Source organism: Centrocercus urophasianus, unplaced genomic scaffold (assembly GCF_019232065.1).
Source record: "Centrocercus urophasianus isolate 14NV4802_14NV808 unplaced genomic scaffold, USGS_Curo_1.0 seq_880, whole genome shotgun sequence".
NCBI lineage: Eukaryota > Metazoa > Chordata > Aves > Galliformes > Phasianidae > Centrocercus > Centrocercus urophasianus.
The window spans coordinates 12884-29058 of NW_024885511.1; the positions used below are offsets into that span (position 1 = coordinate 12884).

Consider the following 16175-nt stretch of genomic DNA (forward strand, 5'->3'; position numbering starts at 1 on the left):
CGAACAGTGTTTCAGAAAGTGGATATTAATTTAGTGCAGCAGCACACAGATGTGAATAGAATTCAATAAGGGCAACATCTGGCCATTCAAATACGATTTATTACCAAATGCTTTTAGAAGTAAAAATATTTCCCTCTCCATATAACATAATGGAGTTTGTCTAACTGGATTACAGAGCTGCACGCTGCAGAACTGAGGAGGAGACAAATAGCTTTCCCTTTATAGAGACCATATCAATCACAGTTATTTTAAACATCGCTGTCATAAAGCCACAGCCAGAAACAAACACACGGGCAGCATTCACATCAGTGCTCTAAGAGACTTAAATCACAGCTTAATTGAATGAGTAAATCCTTATTCAAGTCAGCAGCAATGATTTCACTTCACTGGGAATTCAGGAGGGCAGAGTCACCTCTACAGGAATATGCACTGCTGGAGAGTGGGAAGAAAAACCCTTCTCATCAGTGCCTCTAAAAGCACGTGTCACTCTTTCTATACCATATCAATGCTGCCCAAAAAGAGATGTGCAGCTCCATCACCATCCTGGAACCTGATGCTCTGCAGAGAAAGGAGTCGTACTGTAAGTTCTGCAGTGCACACAGCAAGCCTTCTTTTGGACCTCGATTACCTTCTGTTAAACATCCTTCCAAGTACATTTCACAGGGTTTCCCAAAGGAATGGGGGTGAATCTGTACCAAAGCCACAGCTCATGAACTGGCACTCGTAGGTACGGTTGCTTAAGGGAAGGAGAGGTTGGATTAAGGATGGCACGTGTTAAAGCTCGCCTGCAGGCAGAGATTGATTCCGTGGGACCAAACACGACCACAGCAGCGGTCAGCATCATCAGGCAGACACACTGATGCCTGGGGAAGGGATTTGGGTGTGCTGAAAGCAGAGCTGGGAGCAGCTTAGCTCCAGAATGAGGTGCCTCGCAAGCCAGAGCAGGCAACAGCAGCCAGAACACACAGCCCATGTGGGGCAGCTTTATACAGGATGTGTAAAGCTCTCTGCCTCCTCTCTGCATGCACACCTGTTTTTCAGCTCGGTTCTGCTGATTTGACACAGAACTTGCTGCTGATGCGTTCATCTCAGCCTGAGGAAGTGCCGGAAAAAACAAGAATGTTGACAACCAGAGGGGGCTGAAAGGGAATCTGGACACTGAAACCTGTGGAACACCTGGTGAATTGTTCATAAATCACGGCATATGTGACCGGCGATTCCTAATCAAGGGTAAAATCCTGCTTCACTGAATGAATGCTGCATTTACTGAATGACTGCTGCGTTAGACACGCTTCTGATAACGATCAGGTCAATGCAGAAGTCAAGAGATGGTATGCCACTCTAAAACAAAAGGTGACTGTAAGGAATGCACTCACACATTTTGTCTTACTTACATCTTTCCAGCTGCTGCTGTCATCTGTCTCCCAGGAGTTCCTGGCATGCCAGGGAAGCCCTCCTTTTGAGAAGTGAGCACTTTTATTTTCATTCCCTTCCAGCAGCTGTAGCAAATGTTTGGACATTTCTTCCCGCTGCAGATAGTCATCCAGCTGCTTGATATTTTCAGGTGAGGCTGAAAATGGGATCTTGTTTTCTTCTTCATAAGCATAAGGAAAATCCCCAGTGCTCTTTTTCCCCATTAAGTGTCCTGTAAGAACAAGGACTGTGGCATGAAATTCATCCAAACAGGCAAAACATGGCTTTAAGGGTTCAAACATCAGCTAGGAGTAGTGATGGTATGGAGGGAGGGGAGGGGAGGGAAAGGGAAAAGGAAGGGGAAAAGGAAAGGGAAGGGGAACGGAAGCAAGATTTTGAAACTGAAGCACAGCAGGGACTGAAGGCGCTGTCAGTGTTACACACAACTGATTTCTTACACGGGCAGTGGGGATGTTGCTACAAACCGGAGAGAGATAACCAAGCATTTTGCCGGAAATAGGGAGCAGCACCTGATTAGAATGGTGAAACAAGTTGTGAGTGAAGAAGCTGAAAGTTTAGACTTCCCATGCCTTGATGTCGGATGTAGGAACTCGTCCCGCACAGCCACAGCCCGCCCGGCGCTCCCGGGACGGAGCGGGGAAGGAGACCCGACGGCGGCGGCGGGCGGGCAGCACGGAGCCCCCGGAGCGGCGAACGGAGCGCGGGGGGCGGCACGGAGACTTACCCACAGCCCAGTGACTGCCGCGGGGGTAGATCTTGGTGAGCGCGGGGGAGCCGCCGGGTTGCAGCGGGGCCGCTCCGCCCTGCGCAGCCAGCAGAGCCAGCAGAGCCAGCAGCGGCAGCGCGCCGGGCCGCCGGGGGCCGCCGCCGCCCATCGTGCCGGTGCCGCTTCTCCTGCCCGTGCCGGTGCCGCTTCCCTGCCCGCGCCGCCGTCTAGCCGCACTCCGCTGCGGGCCGGCCCCAGCCCGGCTTCGCCCTCCGGCTCTGGCTGCCGCTGGGCCGAGAGCGCTGCTGACACGCCGCCGCTGACGACCCCCATTTATACGAAGCCGGGACCGGAGCTCCCGCGCCTGACGCCTCCTCACGGGGCCGGGGCTGCGGCCGCCCCCGGCCCCCCGTGCCTCCATCCTGCCTCCGGCGGGGGCGGGTGATGCCGCGGGCAGCCGGACCCCCCCGCCCTCCTCCCCGCCCCGGAGGGCTCTCGGAGGGGGGAGGCGTGGTCGGTTCCATCCCGGAGCTCAGCCCCGCCGCTGCCCCTATCCGCCGCACGTGCTCTCCGACGGCCGTCCCGGTGCCGCTCGTCCCGCTCCGCCGGGCCCTGGGGAGCCCGGTTGTCCCGGTGCCGCCGGCGCTCCGGGCTGTCCCCGTTCTCCGCGGGCAGCCAGGCCGTGGCAGCTCTCGCTCTGATGGAGACACCGCCCTACACGGCGCTCGGGGCCGTTTTCACCATTAGTTACGGTCGCGAATTAGAAACTTCCGAGGAGTGGGTTTTCCCCTCGGGTACATCCGGCGGGCTCGGGTCGGTCTGCGCGGGGCAGCAGCGGCGTGGGGGGCTTTGCCGCAGGGACCCGGAATAGGACACGGGGGTCAGGGGACATAGGCGAGGGAATGGCCATGGCACGGTGCGGTTTTACCGTCGGCCGTGCAGGTTCTCATGTCTGTGTCCTAATTTACGTGCTAAAGCAAAGTGCCGTCAACACGGCTTGGGGCAGGGAGCCGGGTGACATCTCCGCTGCAGGAACTCCTTTTTGGAAGAAGTTAAAAACAAAAATGTCTTATCTTCTTTACAGAAAGCATGACAAGTGTTCACAGAAGCAGTTTGCCTGTCTGGATGGAAATGCCTGAACAGGCTGAGAAGTTTTTGCAAGAGCTTAAGGGGGAAAAAAGTTGCTCCTGCACTTCTGAGGTGGAGAGATCACTAGAAAACGAGCAAACTCAAAGGACAACATGACTTCAAGCTCTGAGGCAGTTTCTTTTAATTTCCAGTTATCACCTGAAGTTGCTGTTGCAGGTATTTACAAATACAACTCGGGTTTGCATCACTTTCTCCTTGTGGTGTTCCAGCACTTCAGGGTACCCAGAGCTGGCCAGCTGTATTAATGAATGGAAAGCTGTTCCTCACTGGCACAGGTTGCCCAAGGAGGCTGTGGATGCCCCATCCCTGCAGGCATTCAGGGCCAGGCTGGATGTGGCTCTGGGCAGCCTGGGCTGCTGGTTGGTGACCTGCACGCAGCAGGGGGTTGGAACTGGATGAGCACTGTGCTCCTTTGCAACCCAGGCCATTCCGTGAGTCTATGATTCTGTGATTTCCACCCTGCTGAGAGCAAGGAGGAGAGGTGGGTGAGTCCCTGAAGTGGATGACAGAGGGCTGTAAAGGCCACCAAGAGCTGGAACACAAACGTGTGCTCCTCAAAGCGGCCTCAGTGGAGTGAAGGTGGATGCGTGGCAGAAGGATGTGCAGCCCTGACGTGCTGCTTGCCCCCAAGGGGAACGGGCAGAGGGGTGAAGTCGCATGGAATTGGTTGATGTGACAGTTCTGTGTCTGGAGAGACACGTCACGGTGTCAGAGATGGTGTTAACAGAGCTGGCTGCGAGGGATAGCCAGGTCCTTCAGCTGACCCCACAGAGCTGCACCCACAGTGCTTCCTGCTGGAAGCTACCAGGGATGTAAAGTAACGTAATTACTGGGCGGATTATCCAGCTCAAGCACTCCTGAAGTCAGTTGTGTACCGTACTGTATGAGCCAAATTGTTCCCTTGTTTAATCTCAGTTTATTGTGTCTCCTTTTACTGCTTCGTGTGATTCACTCTTTCATTTTTGTTATTCATTATGCGTTCTTGTTTAATTTACAATGGCATTTTCATGCCTCAGTCAGGAGTTTCACTGCGCAGCATCGCTACGTCGCCGTCCGTGGGACATCCCAATTGCTCATCACCATTCAAGCCAGGAAATGGAAAACTCAGGAAAAAAAATGTGCATTTTCAGATAAACAGCAACACCAAAGCAGAATGTTTGGCTTTCCTCAGCCACAGTGGCTGCACCTTTCTCAGATTTTGCCTGTGCATGACATGTCTGCGTCCATCCCACCTGATGAAGGATGCTCTCTCATGTTGGATCTCATCTCACACTGCCTCGGGTTGCTCTGCTTGGAGGCTGTTTCTGGAGCACTTCCACTTTTGTATCTTCTCTCTTCATCTTAATTTGTTTCCCTGCAGGTTACCATTGCAATTATGGTGAAAAGTAACAGTCTGCAGGGGGGGGATCAAAGTAGGGCTTGAGGTGATTATTATTTTTTAAATATATTTTTTATTTTTTAATTAACATTGGCTTTTTTAATCCCTTTTTTTTTTTTTTTGGGTGGAAGTGGGAGAAACACGTTTTCGGAGCATCGTCATGAAGCAAATACAGAAATCTGTTGAAGTCCCTCAGGCATTCAGCTGAGTCATTTGAAGCAAGCCACCAATAGAAACTCCACTTGAGGGGCTTGGGTCTTTTTGAAAGAGAAAACCAACAATTAGCCAAAATGGAAGCAACTCTGAAGGCCTGTCTGCCTTTTCTTAGGCTTACCTTTGCTCTTATGCTGACAGTCATCCTGAAAGTCAATGAGAACACATGCTCAGAGGGGGGAACTGAGTCCTATGGGGTGCCTTCTGCCCTAAAGAAGGAACCCAGTAACGTCGACAAGTATGCAAGCTTCAAGGAACAGCTCTCCTTGTTTGAAGACCCCTTTTTGCTCATCATGCATCTGTCCACATGTCAAAGTAAGTGACTGTGTGGAAAAGCATGGCTGCGTTTTAATGCTGCTCTCACAGCACTGCTGTTTATTTTGCTTCCTTCACATTTCAGGCAAACGCGGTCCATCAGCGAGTCGGATTTTATGGAAATAAAAGGGGGTGAAAGAAAAACGCTGCGCCTCTCACCGCCTTTTGTAGCAGTTCTGACGTTGCAGATAGCTCCGATGTGTGCACAGAGCAAACAGGGGTTTAAGTGCATCAGCAATGTAATAAGGGAGTGATCACCGGGGAGCGCTCTGCAAATGTTGGAGATGCTGAATGGTGCAGAGCGGGGCGGGGGGCAGCGCTGTGCAAACAGCCAGACCACAAAGCCATAGAATCTTCATGGGAAGGGACCCCTAAAGGCCATCAGGTCGCACTCCCTGCAGTGCACAGGGACACCCGCAGCTCCAGCAGTGCTCAGAGCCCATCCAGCCCGACCTCAGCTGTCTGCAGGGATGGGGCAACACCAACCTCTCTGCTCTTATTGTAAAGAGCTCCATCCTGTTGATGTTCTTGTGCAAGGAGCTTGGCAGAAGTGAACAACATGAAGTGAGGCGGAGTTTAAGAAATTCGGCACTGTTTGTGCTGCTGAAGGCTTGAACTGTAGGCCTTGAACCAACGTGGACTTCTGGATGAATCTCACAGCCCCTTATATATCATCAGTATCCAATCATTAACCAAATGGATATGACCATTAGCAAAAAACATATCTTGGATAAGGTGCCTCGTTAGCAAGAGATGTAGCTTACATGAAGCATTATGAAAATGTGTGGACCTTTCCTTGTTCAGAAGCATGGTGTCAAGGCTCACTAATACACAGACTCCATGGTTCCTCCCTGAGCCTTGGCCAGGCTGGAGGTGGAATCCAAAGAGGGAGAATTAAACCAGATGTTTCCATGCTTGAAGGTATGTAAGCTTGTCTGTTCAAAGGTAGAAAAGCTGGACTCTCCAGTAGTGAAGCTGGAGATCTCACCTGCCAGGACCTCCCAGCTCCCAGGAAGCAAACCCTCACTGCAACTGGGGCATCCAGTGGATGCAGGTCTGGATGATAGCAAAATACTGGGGCAATTGGTGATGTGTCTTTCCTAATCATTGTAGTTAATCCTAAGTAGTAAGGTTAGGGGCATTGCCTTGTTCTGTGCTATTCTTGCTCTATCATTTCATTTATTACCTCCTTTCTTTGAATGCAAGTGAAGATGAACTCACTATGTTAACTTGGTGTCTTGGGGATGGGGCTGACATCGCAGTCTGAGCTGCTTCTATAGAACTTCCTCAGCTGTGGCTGAGTTAGCAGAGCACCCAGCAGGTGACTCATCTGCTGGCTTGCATCTTAGTTTGGCTTAGTTTAGCTTGGCATCTTAGTTTGCAGGCTAAACCTGTGGGAAACAAGCTAGGAGGAAATAGGAAACTACGCTTTGTTTCCCAAGTGCCAACTTCCTTCCATGTATAGCTGCAGGTGCTGAGAAGCTAAAATGGAGGAAACTTCATTGCAGAAGGCTGGATTGCTACTAGGCAGTGAGCAGAGGTGATAAGAGGGGCAGAGCCAGGAAGCCCCAGGGCTGTCAATGGCCCCAGGGCTCCAGCCACAACGCACAGCAGCTGCAAAAAGGAGATGTTCCTTGGAAGCAGGAGCCAATGCAGCTCCTTGGGCCATGCTGCAGCTGCTGGCATTGGCATGCAGGATCCCACTCCCCAAATACAGTTTCCAGTTCAGCCGATGTGACCTTCACTGTCCTGCTTTCCTAACATCACCACGAATGGAATGGAGCTTTGTCTGTAGCAGCTTTGTTTGCCCAATTTGGATCCAGATGTATGTTCAGTTTTCAAATGGCTTCAGAATGGGGATGCTGCCCCCCTCCACATCAGATTTTCATATGCCTGCAGATGACACACGCACCCCATAAAGGCTTTCAGTTTTTGCTGATAGCATAGCTATGCATGGATGATAGAGAAGCAGAGTTGGTTCTGTACGAAAGCAAGGTGCTGGAGCATGAAAACGGTGACAGAAGAGGTAGAACAGACTGAATCAAGCCAAGCTATAGAGCAGGGAAACATTTAACTTTTCATCCTTTACATTTTGTTTGCTTTGGGCCCACGAGATGTCCAAACACTGATAGAACCCACACAGGCAGGCAGAGGACATGGCTGTTTTCATCACTGTTGGTCACTATCTTGATTAAACACAGAGAGAAAGGGCTGGGCTGGTCCTGTGGGCACCCCGTCTCCTCCTGGTGGGACTGACAGCCATCGCAGGACAGACGTACAGCAATCTGTGGGCGCTTCTGCTTTCTCTCCCTTTTGCCTTTCAAAGCACCCTCAGCTGCGGGCTTGGGGCTCTTGAGTGAGTAAGAAAAGACAGTGAGAGCAATGTGTGATGAGCAGAAAAGGCAGAGAGAAGTCTGAACCACCTCTTTGGAGCTATGAAGAGCTGAGTACTGGAAGGATTTCTCCGTGGGTATAAACCCTGTCAGCAGCACTGGTGTCAGAAAAGCGAGGCTGTTGGCGCTGTGCAAAGCATCCCTTCTGCAAAAGGCGTGTGCTGCATCATTTGCATTTTTTTTCTCTGAGAAAAAGAGACGTGATTAATCAGGCTTAATATTCAGTATCGCTTCCTCTCTGCTGAGAAAGAGGCTTCATATTCTGCATTGACAGAAGTATCATGATTACAGCACAAATGCTCTCACTGAGCTGTGTAGGGCCTTGGCACTGTAAGGCACCCTAAACCCCCAGGTGGTTTAATTTCACATCTTCTCAGTGCCGTGAGTTAGAACTTCAATGCAAGGAAGGGTTCAGGTGCCCACAGAGCTCTGTGCCTTATGGCTTTGGATGCTATCTATCTCGTGGTGTTTCTTTGCTCCTCCAGCACCACCCCAGATATGAGGACCTCTCAGGCTAGCCAGCATTTGCTTTTCTTTTTCCCAGAGGCTTTGATGAGTCTGCTCCACTCACAGACCCAGCGGAGAACAACCAGCCAAGCTGCACCGGCTCCTCCAAACATCAGTGTTTAAAGACCCTCCCTTCATTTTGTACCAGTCTGGTCTTCAGTTCTTCTAGTTCTCAGATACGTCAACAAATTGATGCAAGAAGCATCAGCATCAGACATCTCATTCCTACACCAACACAAAGCCCTCAGGAGGCAGGCACTGGGAAAAGACCTATTCTCAGGCTGTTCTCAGCACAGCACCTCCACCTCAGTCCCAGCAGACTGCAAAGGCCAAGAGGTGGATTGTCTGCACTGGATGGTTGAACAAGTTGCACACTTGTTTTGGTTTACAAAAGCTGCTTAGTTTGGATGCAATTAGCAGCTCTCTGTGTATCCAGCTGAAATCAGGAAGGTAAGTGGAGCTGTGCTGTCATGCACAGCACCGAAGAGCAGGTACAGCAGGACAAACAACGCTGAGCAATAAGAGCAGGTAATGCAGGTGCACCTGCATTTAACTCTACCACCAGCCAGTTCCACAGGATGGGGTTATCAGGGAGCCAGAACGAGACGCAGGATTTCACTCTCAAGAATTACAATCTTCCGAGCACAGCTAAGTCAATCCTCGTTTTTACCCACTTTGTGTTTCCTCAGCACAAAATTCCCACCAAAACGGGCAGAATTTATCATCGCAGCTATGTGCAGAGTCCCACTCTCACAGTTAGGACTGTGATTGTATGGAAGCAATTCCAATTTGAGTAACACCACCCGTGCACTGCCCCCAAAAATCACTGCGTTTTTACTTAACCGTGATGACATACTTCCAGAAAGACTGCACTAAGAATAACTGCATTACTCTGACAGGCCCTTTATTATGCTCAATTTTAATTCTGCACCAATTGAATAACTCGTTTTTATATTAGGGTTTGTTGTGATAACTGCTCAGTAGGACACAGAAGAAGCATAGTGCTCAGAAGAACCCAGCAGCTGCCTGCCTTTCAGTTGGAGCAGAAGGGGTGCCACGGTTGTGTAACGGCGTATTTCTGCAGAGGTGAGGGATTGCAGAAGAAACAGAACTCCATAGGAAAGAAAGCATCACGCTGTTCCTCATCAGAGCTACAAAAACAAAGCACGCCAAGAAAACAAGTTCTGCTTTGTTGAGGGTACAATGCTGACACTGGAAGCCAAGGAGACCCAGGACTTCACGTAAGGCTGTTCTTAGCTTAAAATGAAAGATCAGTCTTATGTCTGACACTCTTCAGGTGTCATAGACAGAACAACACGTCCTCAAAACAGGAATCTGGGTTATGCTTCTTCCTGACTGGTAATATTACTGAGCGCACCACTGTGCTTTCCATCTAGTAATTCGGGTTTCTATAAAGCCCCAGGAAAAATTTGTTGGTTTTATTTCACAGGTAGGAACACAAAAGCAAGAACGTCAACAGCCTGAATTCTAGAATCATGCCATGACCCAAAAAATCAGGTCCTTCCCTTCTTCATCGCTAGAACATCAAGGAGCAAGTTTCACATTCAGAGAAAAGAAGTTTCCATTTCTCAATGAAGAGTGAAAGTTCCTTTCTGTGTTATTGCTTTTGTTATTGCTTCCGTATTATTGCACTTTTTCCTTCCTCCAGACCCATACCCAGCATGTTTTCTTTAGGTAAAAGTGTGGCCAAACTCCTACAGCTCACCCTATTCAGACATGTGCACTGTGTCTTTCTAAGTGCTGACAGAAAAGCTCGTAAGGTTGTGAACAGAAAGAGCAAAACACCTCAACAGGCAGGCAGGAGAAAGCGAGGGGAGCCTCCGTCACACTGCAGTCTGAGAGCAATGCACCCACAGCACAGCAAGGAGTGTATGAGCTGCTCCAGCTCTGGACGGTCACTATCTCCCTTCTGCAGAAGGCCAAGTGGAAGCACTGCTTATTTCAGATGGCAAATACGCCATTAAGGAATGAACCCAGAGCCAAAAGCTTCACTCATCAGTAACACCCTTTATTTAGACAAGACAAAAGTTTGCACAGCTTTGGAACCGTAGACAGAAGTTAAAACATCTGAAATATATTACGCTTTTTTATCCCCATATATTTAACTTGATACGTTGTTCTTGGAAAGCTGACTTCTTTTTTTGTGCCTCAGGATTCCCGTTTCAGGAGCACATAAGCTCCCATCACTGCCAGCAGAGCATACTGCAGAAGAAAATACAGAAAGGAGACTGATGACAACTCTTCTCCAGGGAAGTTCTGACATGACAAACTGCTCAAAACGTGCCCCCTACAACATGACACGTGGCAGTGAGCAGTTGCAGTTCCTGCAGAATTACAGCAATATTTCGTATACAGCAATATTCTTTATAAATAAGCATTACTGTATATGCTTAATTCATGAGGTAGCTGTAAATTGCCTTCGAATCAATAAAAGCACCACTTTCTGCCAGGCTGCAGACAAGAAAACAATGCTCCTTCTACACTGGGTAACAAATTTATGAACAAGTTCTCCTATAAGCCAGACTCTTTCCTTATTACCTTACGTGGTATTCTACAGCTTTAGATTTACGTATTCAAGCTGCCTGCATACATACCTTAAATTTCGGATAGTCATTCATTATTATAGTTACCATACCAACATAAGGCAAAAACCTGTAACGGAAGAACAGAGGAAGGTAAAATGAACCCTCAGGAGTGTCCAATAATGGGTTTCAGAGGAAACAAACACTCAAGCAGACAACAAGGGCCTTAAGGATGACGTGCATCTGACAACGCAAACTCAGGAGCAGACTCTCACAGCGCCCATTCCTTCCATCACACAGATGCCTCACCTTGCTAAATATTATTCACAGCATTTGAAATACGTGTGCACCCCACAAATGGCACGAGGCTCCAAGCAGGAGTTGCTCCAGGTGCAAATTTCTTACACAAAACTACGGATAATTTGAGAAAATCCTCTTCTCAAGCAGGGAAGTGGACAAATGCTGAAACCTTACACAAAATCACTGTGGGATGTGGGAATCATTTCCTGGCAGCTTCCAGAAGCCACAAGAAAAGGTTGGTTGACTGCTGCACACTGGTGAACTATTTTTATTACATGCTACTTCTTCAAGAAATTAATTGCCACTCCACAACAGCGAGCAGACTGCAGAAAGTAACTTTCCCACGGAAATTAGCTTAATTACCAGCCTACTTAAGAAGTTCAAAAATACCACGCTGTTCACTCTGTACCCAGCAGAACCCAGATTTAAGGTCATCACTTGTTCTCTGTTTCAGTAAAAAAGAACACAGCCATTCTGCATTACTTACCCCCTTGCTCTTCCAACAACGTCTTTCTTCTCCAACCAGTTCTGCCCCTCTTTGTACAAGCCTCTGTCATCAACTTCATTGTTATCACCTTTGGTCAGAAATTTGATGTTCCCATTTTCTCTAAAAGGCAACGAGGTGATAAACTGAACCACTTAATGTAAAAACTTCAATCAACATCCTGAAAGCACACAATGGAGACGGGAAGTACTACAAGATTAGATAACCAGGTTTACTTCCAGTCCTGCTTATTAACAGGCACCATTAAGTCATCAACATTACAGCCTTTACTGACAACAAATTTCAGCAGGAGAGCTGGTACAAAATGCTCCCCGACTGGCAACTGATGTCAGCAGTTATGGGATGACTATGAAAGGCACTCACTTTTAATTTTTTAAAACTAAAACAGTATTTTCTGTTTTACAAAACAAACCCCCACACATACATTGCTACTCTCTGTATTTTCAGGAGAACACAGACTAATTAAAAAACAAAACAAAACAAACAACAGCACCCAACCATAAAACCAACCCCCCTCCTCAAGAGGAAGTATCATTTTAATGGAAGATCTCAAATCAAAATTTAGCTTAGTCCTCCTCTGAGGTTAATACAAATCAATTAGCGATCAATTAGCACAGTTGCAAATCTGCACATCACTCAACATTTTGTCACTGCAACACGCTTTCAAGTCACTCACTCTTTAGTTAAACCATACAGGAAAACCTCAGTTGTATCTGATATTTGTAAAAGGGAGAATAAAAAAAATAATACAGGTCATCAGTCTTTAAATATCATCGAGTGGACAAAACATTTTGTGGGGCTGTTACTGCATGGGAAACCCTGCATGCAGGGCTATGGCCCAGCAGTGCTGATACCCCAACTTCTGGCCATTAAGAAGGTTCATTCCTTTTGCAGGAACAGAGATTTTAAACCCTAAACCTACCCAAATAATAACCTTTCCCTACTGCTTCAAATGGAAATAGTGTTTTCTGTGCTTTGTTTGGTATAATTCAAAGTGCTGATCTTAGAAAACCTGTCAAGTTTTGCTCCCTTTCTAGCACTATGTATGTGTGGATGACACATGCAGGATTTTGGTTCAACACTTGCTCAGAGCTCCTAAGGAGCAAATACTCCAGTGCTTCCTATATGCACGCTACCTTTTCACTGTGCAAAAGCAGAACTGCCTTGGGAAGAACTGTTCATGATGTGAGGCCTGTGCCAGAAGGGTAAAAACAGCACAACTCCCTGTGGCATAAATCGACCTACTTTGAACCTGAGCACTTTTGCTGAGGGATGGGAGGCAGGGTCACAGGAAGCACGCCCCAGAACTGGGAACAGATCACATCCTACTGACCAGCTGCACATTAAAGCAAATCCTCAAGTGCTTCTTTTCATGAGATATTCCCAAACTGAAAAGCAACTGAAAGTCACAGTGAGAGAAACCGTATTTAGAAAGAAGGGAAAGGCCAAGCTGCATTACTTTTCATGAATCTTGATTACTCTGTGAACGATTGGAATGTCTCTGCCTTCAACCTTAAACACGACTATTTCACCAGCTCTGATTGGGTCATCGTGGAAATTTGTTAAGAATAAGAGGTCTCCCCTGTGAAAAGCTGGCTCCATGCTGCCACTACAAAAAAAAAAAAGAGAAGGAAAGACTTTATTAGCACCATCAGGAACACCACGCAGATAACTAACATGCAACCCAAAGCCCAGTGAGCCCCAGTGTGGGCCAGCCCCTAGAAGACATCCTCACTGCCTCGATGAAAGTAACAAACAAGCTGTACAGAAAAGTAACAGTACCATACAGTACCAACAAAGGAACAAAATGAGCCATTCAGGTTAAGACAATGTGACAGACAAAAGCCAGGAAGTGTTGCACAGAAACACACGAAATACTTCTCTGGGTAGAGTTGAACTGACAGGAATGAGGCTTATTTTTATATCAATGATGGCTAATCATGATCATGATAATGAGGTCTGAAGCACCTCCCCTGTGAGGACAGGCTGAGGGAGCTTGGCTTGTTCAGCCTGGAGAAAAGAAGGCTGTGGGGTGACCTCATGGCAGCCTTTCAGTACCTAAAGGAAGCCTACAAACAGGAGAGGAATCAACTCTTTGAAAGGGGGGATAACGGCAGGACAAGGGGAAATGGCTTGAAGTTGAGGGAGGGAAGATGGAGTTTGGATGTCAGGGGAAGTTCTTTGCTATGAGAGTGGTGAGTTGCTGGAACAGCTGCCCAGAGAGGCTGTGATGCCCCGTCCATCCCTGGAGGTGTTCAAGGCCAGGTTGGATGGGGCCCTGGGCAGCCTGGGCTGCTATGAAATGTGGAGGTTGGTGGCCCTGAGTGTGGCAGGGGGTTGGAGCTTCGTGATCCTTGAGGTCCCTTCCAACCCGGGCTGTTCTGTGATTCTGTAATGATCAAAAAAACTGATGTCTTTTTTCCAGTCAGACATTTTTTGTTATTTTGGTAACAGCTTTCGAGGTAGGATTTCGGGCCCTGTCACCTGTCACAGTAATGGACTTTTCCCATTAAAATGCTGTTATTTTCTGCATGATTCCTTACTGATGTCCATTCTGTTTCTCTAAGGCTGAACCTTCCATGAACATACATTTAACTTCATTAATTTGATCAGCACACAGAGGCCTGCAGGACTGGGTCTTGACATGCCATAAATTACCACTGAGAGAGAGGCAATGCTCCACCAAAACTAATAAAAGGAGTTTTACCATAATATAGCTTTAAAATAAACGTCCATGTGGTAAAAAATAAATTAACAAATAGACCTAACACTGTTCAATGCCTTTAGAAAACACAACACAGAATTTCTCAGGCATAGAATCACAGAATGGCCTGGGTTGCAAAGGAGCACAGTGCTCATCCAGTTCCAACCCCCTGCTGTGTGCAGGTCACCAACCAGCAGCCCAGGCTGCCCAGAGCCACATCCAGCCTGGCCCTGAATGCCTGCAGGGATGGGGCATCCACAGCCTCCTTGGGCAACATGAGTGATCTCGGGGAGTTGCTCCGTTCCTTAAGGAAACAGACTGAGGTCTCACACAGCTGCTGCTCCACACACATCACTGACAGCCTGCATTCTAAGCACGGAGGGAGCTCTGCTCCGTGCGGGTGCGCTTCAGACCTGCACAGCTGCCTGTGGAGCAGGGAAGGAGCCCGACGCCTTCAGCAGCGCAGTACCATCACTCACCTGAGCACCACAACGATGGGGCTCTCGCTGCCAGTGATGACGATGAGCCCTTTCCATATCATAAGGGCAGAGGAGACGATCATCGCAAAATTTAGGACCTGGTAATACAGCTGCACGGGATGAGAGAACATGTTCAGCGTGTTTTCACAAGTTGCGGTGTCACATTAAGCACGAGGCAGATCTCCGGCCCACAACAGCGAGCCGCAGCGCCGTTCCGGCCGCAGCCATACGCCAGCAGCGCTTACGCACCGGCTGCTCCGGGACCCGGCGGCATTCCAACGCCCCGAGATGCCGTCAGCCCGGGGACAGCCGCCTCCGACCCCCCGCCCCGGCCCGCTGCTACCTGCCGCTTGTTCATGCGCCGCAGATCCCCGAAGAGATCCATGGCGGCCCGCGGACAAGCACCGATCCCCGGCTCTGAGCACTCGTCGCCAGCGCAGCCCCGCGGCCCTACCGCTCCCACCGCCGGAGCGCCCGGCTCCCCGGGATTTGTAGTTCTTTTCTCCACCCCGCCCCGCTCGCGCCCAGTATCGCGCGAACGCTGATGAACTACAGTTCCCGGCATGCATCGCGGATCGGGGTCCTGATGTCAGGACCCCGCCTGCTCACGCAGGTGCCTGACGCTCTTTCGGCCGACGGGGATCGGGGCAGGAGCGGGGGCAGGCAGCTACGCGGAGCGAGCCGAGACGGTGCGCGGGGCAGCAGCGGGACAAGCAGCGCGGCGGGGCTCTCCTCCACGGCGGCGCCGTTCGGGTCAGGCGGCTGTCGGGCAGCTCTCGCGGCCACCCTCGTGGCGTGGGCGCAGCGGATTGGCGGCCGTGGGGCCGTGCGGGGCGGGCTGAGCGCCGCGGTGCGGGGCTGCGTTGCGGTGGCGTGTCGTTCGTCCTTTGAATAGCCTTAAAACGACGTGTGTCCAACCTGCTAGATTCATGTTTTACCGCCCTTTTTGTGTGTGTGTGTGTTTGCGTTTTAATAATTACATATATAAAGTCTCGTTAGTTGCATGCACTTATATATATCTGCCTTTATAGTATGTGTATATATATATATTTTATTATGTATAACATATAATAATATATAATATTATATAATATTGTATATAATAGTATGTATTTTATAGAAGTATATGTATATAGATAGATAAATAGATATGCTTGTTTATTGGGGAAGGAACACGCACAGGAGCAATCTGAGAGGTTGTGAGGACTTCCAGTTCTCTCACTGCGTGCAGCAAGGCTGTTTATTCCTTGAAAGGCTGTGGTCTGTCCTCAGGAGTGTTTGCTGGGTGGGTTCTTGCCTACCCAAGAAACAGAGAGGGTTTTTGTACCACGCTGCTGAGAAGGGCTAAAAATGAATAGGGCTTTTTCCCTGTGCAGATCTGCTCGCCTTTTTTCAACACAGAGGGTTGAAAGTGATGATTGGGATGACATGATAAAGAAAAACCCTTCATGATGAGTCCGTCCCAGCTCCTGCTCGGGTGGCTGCTGGCTGCGTGCTGTGATGTTTGCAGGGGGGGCCGTTGGTGGGCTGTGCTGCTGAAGTCTGCCTC

The 16175-nt window shown here is 49.0% G+C and overlaps 2 protein-coding genes across 2 annotated transcripts in view; both read right to left on the reverse strand.

The window, feature by feature from the left end:
• The window catches only part of LOC122171238 (gastrin releasing peptide), a 4571-nt gene extending 2262 nt beyond the window's left edge, over nt 1–2309 (reverse strand). The window contains exons 1-2 of the mRNA XM_042838656.1: nt 2159–2309; nt 1395–1645 (exon numbers count right to left, since the gene is read on the reverse strand). Of these exons, the coding sequence (XP_042694590.1) occupies nt 1395–1645; nt 2159–2309 (402 nt within the window). The remainder of the gene's footprint in view (nt 1–1394; nt 1646–2158) is intronic.
• Nucleotides 2310–10103: 7794 nt separating this feature from the next.
• On the reverse strand, nt 10104–15089 carry SEC11C (SEC11 homolog C, signal peptidase complex subunit). The gene is made up of 6 exons (XM_042838654.1): nt 14970–15089; nt 14627–14736; nt 12903–13052; nt 11426–11545; nt 10711–10768; nt 10104–10318 (listed from the first exon to the last, which is right to left on the reverse strand). Exons 1-6 carry the CDS (start codon nt 15009–15011, stop codon nt 10265–10267), a joined length of 534 nt encoding a protein of 177 aa, XP_042694588.1. The 5' UTR covers nt 15012–15089; the 3' UTR covers nt 10104–10264.
• Between the last annotated feature and the right edge of the window lie 1086 nt (nt 15090–16175).